This window comes from Giraffa tippelskirchi, chromosome X (assembly GCF_054371585.1).
Source record: "Giraffa tippelskirchi isolate mGirTip1 chromosome X, T2T-mGirTip1v1.2.pri, whole genome shotgun sequence".
In the NCBI taxonomy this organism is placed as follows: Eukaryota; Metazoa; Chordata; class Mammalia; order Artiodactyla; family Giraffidae; genus Giraffa; species Giraffa tippelskirchi.
Genome location: NC_137289.1, coordinates 23,936,008 through 23,948,548, shown reverse-complemented (window position 1 = coordinate 23,948,548; position 12,541 = coordinate 23,936,008). Strand labels below are relative to the sequence as shown.

The 12,541-nt window shown below is 38.8% G+C and overlaps 1 protein-coding gene across 12 annotated transcripts in view; it reads right to left on the bottom strand.

Moving 5' to 3' along the window:
- The window catches only part of SMARCA1 (SNF2 related chromatin remodeling ATPase 1), a 777,971-nt gene that overhangs the window by 744,094 nt on the left and 21,336 nt on the right, over window positions 1-12,541 (bottom strand). For 7 of the 12 annotated variants that reach the window (XM_081565725.1, XM_081565724.1, XM_081565723.1 and 4 more), the window contains exons 11-15: window positions 10,978-11,204; window positions 9,742-9,863; window positions 7,146-7,181; window positions 6,073-6,225; window positions 334-466 (exon numbers count right to left, since the gene is read on the bottom strand). In XM_081565725.1, coding sequence (XP_081421851.1) covers window positions 334-466; window positions 6,073-6,225; window positions 7,146-7,181; window positions 9,742-9,863; window positions 10,978-11,204 — 671 coding nt within the window. The remainder of the gene's footprint in view (window positions 1-333; window positions 467-6,072; window positions 6,226-7,145; window positions 7,182-9,741; window positions 9,864-10,977; window positions 11,205-12,541) is intronic. The other 5 variants (XM_081565728.1, XM_081565734.1, XM_081565733.1 and 2 more) reach the window with 1 other exon arrangement.

Here is a 12,541-nt window from a genome sequence, read left to right as displayed (position 1 = left end):
TCATGTTCAAACTTATTTCTCAGATCAAATTTCTCTGTATGAAAAGGCACCCTCTAATATATATTTAAAATTTTTAAGCCAAACTTTTATCTGATATATAATATCAAGTACTTCAAAAGACATGCCATTGACATTCAACTAGAAGCTAGTGAGGTTCAACTACCTACCCCGTATACCAAACACAAGGTTTCACAATGGGGATTTTTTTTAAATTTGACTTTCTTCTCTAAGATTGCAGATTTTGGTCAACTATCATTAAAAGTAATCTCCTTTGAAGAAAACTGCATGTGTTTTTCCAAAGAAACATCTAAGTAAGTTTACACATATAAATACCTTGTTGTATGACAATTGAATCCAGTCTCAGTTTTATCTCAGCTCTTTCAACAATCCTTTCTTCAACAGTATTGTCGGTGATGAGACGAAACACACGTACTGGCTTCTTCTGACCAATACGATGTGCCCGATCCTAGTAGAAAAAATCCTAATATAAGACACTGTGTATTCTGGATAAAATGTATGGTATAGCTAGCTTATGCTATAAAATTCTTAAAATAAAATTAGTTCCTGATCTCTCTAGACTGGCCACTTTTGAAAGAAGGATAATGAATATTAAGACTATCTAGAGAACCCTGGGAACAAAGAGATCCACAAATATTCTGCTGTATCATTAATGGAAATTTCCAGAAGGACAACAGACAAAAGCCCTTTAAGATAAGGTCTAAAAAGAGCTGAAAGCTTCTGGACTGAGTTACTGAGTAACTTTAAGCCATTAAATAAAAACATCTTCCACCCTAGCAAGGAGTTTTTCAAGTGAGGGGCAAAGTAGTTAACAAGGGTTGCTATGGTGGCAAAAGTCAGCTTTCTCTCATCAGCAAGCAGTTCTTTCTGCTTACTAAGGCAATTCAGTGATCTGTAGTAAAGGGTCATAAACATTAATGGGAGATTAATACCCTTACTGTATGGTCTAGAATTTGGTCCTGTGGTTTACAGTTGGTAAAGGTGACAGGTGGCAAGTTCTGATAACAGATAAACAGCTAGGGGGAGTATTTTTAAAAACCCCCAGAAGCTCTCAGCAAATATGTGAAGGGAGAAGGGTAGCTGAGCAAAAAAAAAAAAAAAAAGCAAAGAAACAAGTTTCAAACAGCCCTGTACTAAATATAAAAACACCAGCACCAGTAACATTTTCAACACAGCACAGTGAGAGAATGCAACACCCCTACACACATTTACATTTCAAACTCAAATCAGTAAATCGTGAAAGATCAGCTATACTCTAACACTTTTAAGGAAATGAAGTGTTATCAACAGGTTTTCCAGTTCAGTAAAACTAACTTACCAGGACTTACTCCTACCGAATCAAACATGCTAAAGTAGTAATAATTGGTGCTAGCAGTAAAGAACCTGCCTGCCAATGCAGCAGACATAAGAGAAGCAGGTTCAATCCCTAGGTTGAGAAGATCCCCGGAGGAGGGCATAGCAACCCATTCCATTATTCTTGCCTGGAGAATCCCATGGACAGAGGAGCCTGGTGGGCTACAGTCCAGGGTCACAAAGAGTCGGAGTCCAACTGAAGCGACTTAGCACCAGCAGCAGCATGCCAAAGCATGTGGATTTTACAATGTCCTAAGGTAAGTATTGGAGAAGGCAATGGCACCCCACTCCAGTACTCTTGCCTGGAAAATCCCATGGACAGAGGAGCCTGGTGGGCTACAGTCCATGGGGTCGCTAAGAGTCGGACGACTGAGCGACTTCACTTTCACTTTTCCCTTTCATGCATTGGAGAAGGAAACGGCAACCCACTCCAGTATTCTTGCCTGGAGAATCCCAGGGACGGCGGAGCCTGGTGGGCTGCCGTCTATGGGGTCGCACAGAGTCGGACACGACTGAAGCGACTTAGCAGTAGCAAGGTAAGTATTTTCAATTCTTGACGGCGCAGGAGCAGCTGAAGTCAGGGGCGGCGGCCGAGAGGAGCTACCCCACGCCCAAGGTAAGGAGCAGCGGCTATGCTTTGTTGGAGCAGCCGTGAAGAGATACCCCGCGTCCAAGGTAAGAGAAACCCAAGTAAGACGGTAGGCGCTGAGAAAGGGCATCAGACGGCAGACAGACTGAAACCACAATCACAGACAACTAGCCAATCTGATCACATGGACCACAGCTTGTCTAACTCAATGAAACTAAGCCATGCTGTGTGGGGCCACCCAAGATGGACAGGTCACGGTGGAGAGGTGTGACAGAATGTGGTCCACTGGAGAAGGGAATGGCAAACCACTTCAGTATCCTTGCCTTGAGAACCCCATGAACAGTGTGAAAAGGCAAAAAGACAGGACACTGAAAGATAAACTGGACACTGAAAGATGAACTCCCCAGGTTGGTAGGTGCCCAATATGTTACTGGAGATGAGTGGAGAAATAACTCCAGAAAAAATGAAGGGATTGAGCCAAAGCAAAAACAACACCCAGTTGTGGATGTGACTGGTGATAGAAGCAAGGTCCAATGCTGTAAAGAGCAGTATTACATGGGAACCTGGAATGTTAGGTCCATGAATCAAGGAAAATTGGAAGTGGTCAAACAGGAGATGTCAAAGGTGAATGTCAGCATTCTAGGAATCAGTGAACTAAGATGGACTGGCATGGGTAAATTTAACTCAGATGACCATTATATCTACTACTGTGGGCAGGAATCCCTTAGAAGAAATGGAGTAGCCATCATAATCAACAAAAGAGTCCAAAATGCAGTACTTGGATGCAATCTCAAAAACGACAGAATGATCTCTGTTTGTTTCCAAGGCAAACCATTGACTATCACAGTAATCCAAGTCTATGCCCCAACCAGTAATGCTGAAGAAGCTAAAAGGTTCTATGAAGACCTACAAGACCTTTTAGAACTGACACCCCAAAAAGATGTCCTTTTCATTATAGGGGACTGCAATGCAAAAGTAGGAAGTCAAGAAATACCTGGAGTAACAGTCAAATTTGGCCTTGGAGTACAGAATGGAGCAGGGCAAAAGCTAATAATAGAGTTTTGCCAAGAGAACACACTGGTCATAGCAAACACCCTCTTCCAACAACACAAGAGAAGACTCTACACATGGACATCACCAGATGGTCAACACTGAAATCAGATTGATTATATTCTTTGCCACCAAAGATGGAGAAGCTCTATACAGTCAGCAAAAACAAGGCCAGGAGCTGACTGTGGCTCAGATCATGACCTCCTAATTGCCAAATTCAGACTTAAATTGAAGAAAGTGGGGAAAACCACTAGACCATTCATGCATGACCTAAATCAAATCCCTTATGATTATACAGTGGAAGTGAGAAATAGATTTAAGGGACTAGATCTAATAGAGTGCCTGAAGAACTATTCATGGAGGTTCGTGACATTGTACAGGAGACAGGGATCAAGACCATCTCCAAGAAAAAGAAATTCAAAAAAAGCAAAATGGCTGTCTAAGGAGGCCTTACAAATAGCTGAGAAAAGAAGAGAAGCAAAAAGCAAAGGAGAGAAGGAAAGATAATCCCATCTGAATGCAGAGTTCCAAAGAATAGCAAGGAGAGATAAGAAAGCCTTCCTCAGCGACCAATGCAAAGAAATAGAGGAAAGCAATAGAATAGAAAAGACTAGAGATCTCTTCAAGAAAATTAGAGATACCAAGGGAACACTTCATGCAAAGATGGGCTCAATAAAGGACAGAAATGTTATGGACCTCACAGAAGCAGAGGATATTAAGAAGAGGTGGCAAGAATACACAGAAGAACTGTACAAAAAAGATCTTCACGACCCAGATAATCACGATGGTGTGATCCCTCACCTAGAGCCAGACATCCTGGAATGTGAAGTCAAGTGGGCCTTAGGAAGCATCACTACGCACAAAGCTAGTGGAGGTGATGGAATTCCAGTTGAGCTATTTCAAATCCTGAAAGATGATGCTGTGAAAGTGCTGCACTCAATATGCCAGCAAATTTGGAAACCTCAGCAGTGGCCACAGGACTGGAAGAGGTCAGTTTTCGTTCCAATCCTAAAGAAAGGCAATGCCAAAGAATGCTCAAACTACCACACAATTGCACTCATCTCACACGCTAATAAAGTAATGCTCAAAATTCTCCAAGCCAGGCTTCAGTAATACGTGAACCGTGAACTTCCAGATGTTCAAGCTGGTTTTAGAAAAGGCAGAGGAACAAGAGATCAAATTGCCAAAATCTGCCGGATCACCGAAAAAGCAAGTGAGTTCCAGAAAAACATCTATTTCTGCTTTATTGACTATGGCAAAGCTTTTGACTGTGTGGCTCACAATTAACTGTGGAAAATTCTGAAAGAGATGGGAATACCAGACCACCTGACCTGCCTCTTGAGAAACCTGTATGCAGGTCAGGAAGCAACAGTTAGAACTGGACATGGAACAACAGACTGGTTCCAAATAGGAAAAGGAGTACGTCAAGGCTGTATATTGTTACCCTGCTTATTTAACTTATATGCAGAGTACATCATGAGAAATGCTGGGCTGGAGGAAGCACAAGCTGGAATCAAGACTGCCAGGAGAAATATCAATAACCTCAGATATGCAGATGACACCACCCTTATGACAGAAAGTGAAGAACTAAAGAGCCTCTTGATGAAAGTGAAAGAGGAGAGTGAAAAAACTGGCTTAAAATTCAACATTCAAAAAACAAAGATCATGGCATCCGGTCCCATCACTTCATGGCAAATAGATGGGGAAACAGTGAAAACAGTGGCTGACTTTATTTTGGGGGGCTCCAAAATCACTGCAGACGGTGACTGCAGCCATGAAATTAAAAGACGCTTACTCATTGGAAGAAAAGTTATGACCAACCTAGAGAGCATATTAAAAAGCAGAGACATTACTTTGCCAACAAAGGTCCGTCTATTCAAGGCTTTGGTTTTTCCAGTAGTCATGTACGGATGTGAGAGTTGGACTATAAAGATAGCTGAGCACCGAAGAATTGATGCTTTTGAACTGTGGTGTTGGAGAAGACTCTTGAGTCCCTTGGACTGCAAGGAGATCCAACCAGTCCATCCTAAAGAAAATCAGTCCTGGGTGTTCATTGGAAGGACTGACGTTGAAGCTGAAACTCCAATATTTTGGCCTCCTGATGCAAAGAGCTGACTCATTTGAAAAGATCCTGATGTTGAGAAAAATTGAAGGCAGGAAGAGACGGGGACAATAGAGGATGAGATGGTTGGATAGCATCACCGACTCAGTGGACATGAATCTGGGTAGACTCCGGGAGTTGGTGACGGACAGGGAGGCCAGATGTGCTGCAGTTCATGGGGTCACAAAGAGTTGGACATGACTGAGTGACTGAACTGAACTGATTACAAAAGAAAAGGGAGGACTTCTAAGCTTTGCCTTGGCGTATGACTTTGTTTCCAAAGACAGTCAATTGTCCCAAAAATTCTGGGGATTTTGAATGCACAGCTATTTTGTATCTTTTTGCTTCTGAAATTATATTCACCTTAAAATTTGAGTCACAGTGACTGAAGTTGTAGCTCTAGTTCAATAAATGATACCATGATTAAAAGTAAGAAAAGCTCCTTGAATTTTTTAGGGTAGAATAGTTCCTGATAGTGTCTCTAGGTAGCAAATGTTTTCCTGGAATATATTCCTTTGTTTCATTTTCACCTTCTTGCCCCAGTTGTTTTATTACAGAAGTTAAAATCCTACCTCTCCCAATTTTAGTGCTAAGGATTTTAATATATTTAGTTGATGAGCAGAATAATACTTAGAGACTAATTTTTAACCCCTTATCATTCAAACATGAATGTACCCCCTTCAATATTTAGGAATGGGGAAAAATGACATTTCTGTTTCATGATAAAAGCCAAAATCAACACAGAAATGCTACAGTTGGATTTGGCATCTATCTGTTTTCATTTCATTTGTTTTTGCAATTAGCATAGCAACTTTGTTTTCCAAAAAAAATCTATTTTAACAGCTACCAAACTTCCCAAAGATTGCTGTTACCCTTTAATCATAAATTACCTTCATGCTGTATAAATAGCAATAGTTTTCTCAACTAAGATAAATTTCTGATATCATTAAAGATAACTAACCATAGCTTGCAGATCCACCTGTGGATTCCAGTCTGAGTCATACAGTATAACCACATCAGCACTTGCCAAGTTAATTCCGAGACCTCCAGCCCTGGTACTCAGCATGAAGATGAATTTGCTACTATTAGGAATATTAAAGGCCTCTATTGCTTCCTTTTTTTAATTAATTGGATATGGAAGAAAAAGAGAGAAAAATCAAATTATATTACCAGAGTTCTTAAGAAATAAATAAACATTTTAACATGCATGCTCAAACCCCCACTTTGTAATATTCTTCCACCTTCAAAAATATTTAAGCATTATCTATAAACTGTACTGTGTATACAGTAAAAAGTATATTAAATAATGTAACTAATCTTTAGACACACCAGTAAAGACAAACAACAATCACAAAGACAAATTTAACTAAGCAAGTGATAAATTATTTTAAAATAAAAATAGTGAAAATGTTTTAATTGAGTGAGAGCTGAAATTTATTTAGGGGGCAAAATGTCAGATATCTCAACTTCATTCCCATTAATTTATGAAGGGTTAATAAAGAAGATATAGTTTAGAAGACCAACCAAGAGAGAAAAAAAAAGTTTAGAAATGGGAATAAGAGCAACAGATAGAGGGGAGGCAGGTAGATTTACTACCATATGGTGAAAAGGAGCAAACAGGGAAGTAATGAGGAAAATCAGGAAGGTAATCCATGGATATTTAGTAAAGAGTCTTAAAAATTAATAGGATATTAATATCCTTATTATATAAAGATCTCAATTAATTAGAAAAAAACACTAAGACCCCAATAGAAAAATGAGGAAAAAAAAAAAAGAACAGACAGTACACAGAAGAACAAATACAAATGGCTAATAAACACAAGAATAATGTTCAGTCTCACTAGTCATCAAGTAAATGCAAATAAAAAAACATAATACCATTTTTTGAAGATTAAAAGAATGATAATACTCAATGTTGACGAGGGGGCGATGAGACGGGCACTCTCATACATTGCTGCTGGGAGTGTAAATTGGTACAACCTTTCTGGAAAGCAATTTGGCAACATGCATCAAGAGTCTTAAATGTGTTCATACCCTTTGACCCAGTAATTCCACTTCTAGGAATTTATCCTAAGGAAATAATCAGAGATGGGCACAAAGATTTATGTAGAAGGACTTTTACTTAAGCATTATTTATAATAGTGAAAAATTGGAAACAACCTAAATGATCAACAATGGGGGGATAAATTATTTATTGTATGTCCATAGGATGAAATAGTACACTGAAATTATTTTTACAGTGATTTTTTTTTTTTTACTAATATGGGGAAGTACAACATAATGTTGAGTAAAATGTATCAGGATACTGAACTTCATATGTAGCATATACAGTATAATATTAATTACTTATATATTATATATGCATAGAAAGATCAGCCAGAAATACTTTTATTTTCCAAATTTCCTTGGCAATCATATATCACTTTCATAATCATGAAATACAGGAAGTTCTGTTTTTAAGGAATGGAATGGCATGGTCAAAAGCTGCAGGCAGAGAAGGTGACTCTGCTGCAGTCCATACAGCATGTAGAGGGGCAGTACAGAAAGCAGCATGGTGTAGTGAGAGGCAATTTGGTGTAGAGGAAATAGCAAAAACCTGGGTGTGAGTCATAACTCTACCATTTATTACACATGTGGTTCTCAGCAAGCATTTAACCTCTCTGAGACACAGTTTCAAGTGGAGCAAATTATGCCAATACTTCACTGGGCTGCTAGGAGAATTCAACCGGAACTATAAAGTTGCCTAGCTTATAGCTGTTGTTTGGCAAATGTTAGCTCCTTTCCCTATAAAAGTGAGGTTAAAGTTAAGGTAAGTCAAGGTTACAGAAGCTAGCTGAATTTAGCTATAGCTATGGCAAATCTGAGTGCTATTGAGAAAGAACTGCTTATGAACAGCTCATGAACAATTTGAGTAAGGAATCCAAGGTGGATTTCCACTTCTTACTGGGAAAATAGATGAAATGCTTATCTGAACAATGACATAATGGGGAGGTAGGATGTTTCCAAAACAAAATGAACACCTCTCACTGTGCTGCATCTAAAGTCAAAACATGTGATTCCAACTCTCTGAAGGGATAACATTATTTAGCATTTTAAGAGACCAGATAATTGGGGCATAATTAGGTAAAGTCCATATTATTCATGAGCAGAGAGATTAGTCAGAAATGCAAATTGGCTATTTGAGATCAGAAAGCACCTACTCTTCTGCTTTAATATCATCTTCATTCCAGGAAGAAGGGCCATCTTGAATGGTACTACATGGCCTATGCTTCATGTGGATTGGCAGAAATCCATTCTCAGGAATAAATCGGCAAAAGCCCAATAAAGTTTTGAGTTACCATTTCCGAGAGAGTTGGACTATAGAGCAGGGAACAGTGTAAGCTTTGAAACATCCTTATTTATAAATATTACCACAACTGTTTCCCCATAGTGGGTAGCAGGGAAACCTTTAATGTGAAAAGGGCCTGTGCTTCTGCTATAGGAGGCACACAAGGGACAGAGTGCCCACTGCAGCTATGGAAGGACAAGGACATAGGCTGAGAGTCTCTGTGGCCTGAGAAGGGGTCCAAGAGCTGAGAAGTGAAAAGGCCTGTGTGCACTTTCATGACCTGTGATCTATATTGCACTGCAAAGTACAAAAGCTATGTTCATACCTATTCTATCCAGTGATCCTCACAACACTGTCAGGAAAACAAAAGCCTAGGCATTAATAGTATCCTTATAATATACAATTAAAGATACTGAGGCTCAGAGGATTAAATAGCTTGCACACATAATGGTGGAGTTGATGTTAAATTCAAGTGTTCGGAAACCAAGTTCAATGCATTTTCCACTATACCATGAAATCACGGTCTCTGCCCACAGCATGAGTATAGACTTAAAACAGAGGCCAAAGACAGAGCCCTGAAGGATCACAGAAAAGAGAAGATAAATTAGCAAAGCCCTCCCTCAGAAAAAGTGCTTTAAAGGGTTTCATATACATTAGACCCCTGATATTCATGAGAAATAATCTTAAAATCTTTAAGAATTTCCAAGTTAAAAGATATTGGGTGCTAGACAGGCTTCCTCATTAGCTAAGTGATTCATTCCTGCACACCAACCTTTTAGTCTTCCAAGATCCAACTGAATGATAAGCACCTGTACCTATGCCGTCCAATTTCAGTTTTACAAAATGTCTACTGAGATCATTTCCTTTACAAATTATTGTCTCATGAGTCCTTACAGTTGCTCATAAACTGAAAATATCTCAACTGTTCAACTCCATGAATGGCGAGGGTCTAATGTAGGAGGCAAATCAGGAAAAGAAAGTGACATAGAATCAAGGGTCAAAGAGGAAGCTGAGAAACAGCAGTCAAAAGGCCAGGGATAGCAGTGGTTAGAGGAGGTAAGGATGTGATGGTGCAGTGTCCTTTTGATAAGCGAGGATGTCTTTGAAAACCTTGGAAAGAATGATTTGTAAAGAGCCAGTGTAATGAAAGTCCAGCTGAAGGTCTCAAGGAGCAAGAGATGGTAGTGAGCAATTCAATGTATCTAGCTAAAGAAAAGGCCAAAATTCAAAACTACCTAATGATGAAAAACATGGCATAACTGAACTGATTTTTCAAGTCTTGTTTTATTTTCTCTTCCTCACCTCTCTTTCTTCATGTGGGGTTTGTCCATCCAGTCGACAATACTCGTAACCACGCCACATACAATAATCCTCCAAAATGTCCAGCAAGCGTGTCATCTGGCTAAAAATGAGAACCCTTGAACCTAAAACATTTCACCAAAAAAAGGCAAGTTATTCAACTTGTGTAAAACTAACTTGAAAGTTACAAAAATAAAAGCAAACATCATATGCAATATAAATATATAGCATGTGAACACTCACACCACTAACGAATACTAAGCCCCCTACACACATCTCTTCAACTGATACTATACAGAAGAATGTATTTGTTGAGTTATACGTTTTTAAGGTCTTCAAAATCCCCCACACATATTGAGATGATTTAAAGTCTGCCTTTACTTTGTCCTGAGGATGCTTCTAGACTCTCAGGCTCAGGAGATATATCCCCACATTGCTTCCAAGCTTCTCTTTCTAACATACAAGTCTGATTGTGCCATTCTCCACAGTCAAATCACCCACACCACCTTCAAAATAGCCCCAAACCCATAAAACGTGGCCTTTTATAATAGCCCTAATTCATCTTCCCAGACTCATCCAATGCCACTCTACCCAAATACCATAAGCTCCACATTCCCTTCTTTCACACCTCTGCTTCACTGCAGAGATGGAAAACCCTTGCCCTCCTTTTTTTCCACTGTTTACTCCTACACATTCTGCAGTGCTCACCCCAAATGTCATCTTTGTGGAGATTCCCTCAACTCCTAATATCTCGGCATATCACAGCACTTATCACAATGACTTGCAATTATGCCTCCTCACTGCACTGTGAGCATCTACAAGGCAAGGACTGTTGTCTTATGCATCTTTGTATACCCAGCCCATAGGGGCTTCCCAGGTGGCACAGTGGTAGAGAATTCACCTGCCAATGCAGGAGCCGCAGGAGACATGGGTTCAATTCCTGGGTTGGGAATATCCCCTGGAGGAGGAAATGGCAACCCATTCCAGTCTTCCTGCCTGAGAAATCCCATGGACAGAGAAGCCTGATGGACTACAGTCCACAGGGGCGCAAAAGAGTCAGTCACAACTTATTGACTAAACAACAACACACACAGCCCACAGGACAATTCCTAGCCAAAGGGTAAGTACTCAATAATGTGTGCTGAATAAGTGAATGAATGAATGATGAATGACTAAGCAAAATGTTATTCATATACAATATTAAGTTATTTCACATTAATCTGAAGATTTGTAACTTACCCTGTTCTTTGAGTTTGGCCAATAGTTTATCAAGGACTACCATTTTACCACTGTTGCTAACAATGTGCTCATCAGTGGTGTAGGGGGGACCAGGTTCAGCACCATCAAACAGGTAAGGATGATTACAACACTTTCGAAGCTGCATCAGAATGTTTAAGAGTCGCATTTTGTCCATTTTGCCAGCAGAGTTTAAAACATCAATATCTTTCATCAGGATTTTTGTATACCTAAAAATTTAAACTATAATTAATCATCAACTATTATACAAACTTAACACTATCAAGAAATGTCCCTTTGGAAAAAAAAATGTCCTTTTGATAATCTGCTTAGATTCCTATTTAAAGAAAAACAAAAAGATCTGATTGGAGACTAAATCTGATGAGCAAAACCAAAAAAACTAGTCAGGATTTGAGTATTATAACTTGTATGCTGCCTATAAACCCATTTCCTCCTGCTTTATCCATTGCTAAAAATTGCCATCAGTTGATAACAATTCAGACAACTACATACGATAATTATTTAATAACTACAATATTTGCTCCAAGTTGGCATCCAGCTTTTACTTGTTTGAGCTAAAAAGTGTTGCAATTTCTTATACCTGTCTTCATAGGTCATTTTTTTTCTGACCCTATAAACATTTTTATTGTCTTTTCCAGACCTTCACCCAGGAAAACACAGATCTATGTAGCCACCTGGGGAGCAGTAATATTTAATTCTCACGATAGCCAACTTGTACTGAGTGCAAGCGCCAGGCCTATGAATCATCTTGTTAAACCTTCACAACTCTGAGACATGTACTAGGGTCACCACCACTTTACTGATGGAAATTCAGGCAGCTAAAAGAAATGCAACAATGTATTCAGAGCCACAGAAAGGGACCAAGCAAGGGTTTGATCTTACCTCTGAGTCTAGACAAATACGCTCTTTACCACTACCTATACTGGCTTCAATAATAGAGAAGTGTCTATATAGTATAAGTTATCTAATTTTATTTATATAAACACTTTGCTTCTTTATAATGCAACACTTTGCTTATCTTACTAGCATTATTACATTATTAACATGCTCAATTTATATCAAATTTATGATTCTGTGTGACTCCTCTTGTCAATTTCCTGCTCTGCTTGTATTGATCAAATCAATCCAGTTTCTGTTTTTATAATATCTACAATCACTGATATTTTCACTCATTATTATGGTTATTACTACTTTCATTAATGGAAAAAGCAAGAATAACTAACAAACGTGCCAGTGACATTATCCCCTTTAACTCTGACATCATTCCTGTAAGTAAAGCATTATTATCGCCATTTTACAGAAGGGAAATTGAGGTTACAAAACTTGTCCAAGCTAAATAGCCATTAAGAGGCAAAGCATGGACTCAAACACAGGTCTACAGACTCCCCATACTCTTTCCTAAAAGTTAAATAAAATACTCATCAATTTCATATTAAAATATTTGACTACTTAACTTGGCACTTAAAATGTACTTTCTGAACTAAAGTCACAATTGAAACACTACAAAGCTAATTTTTAATAAATCTTATACATCTTATACATAAAT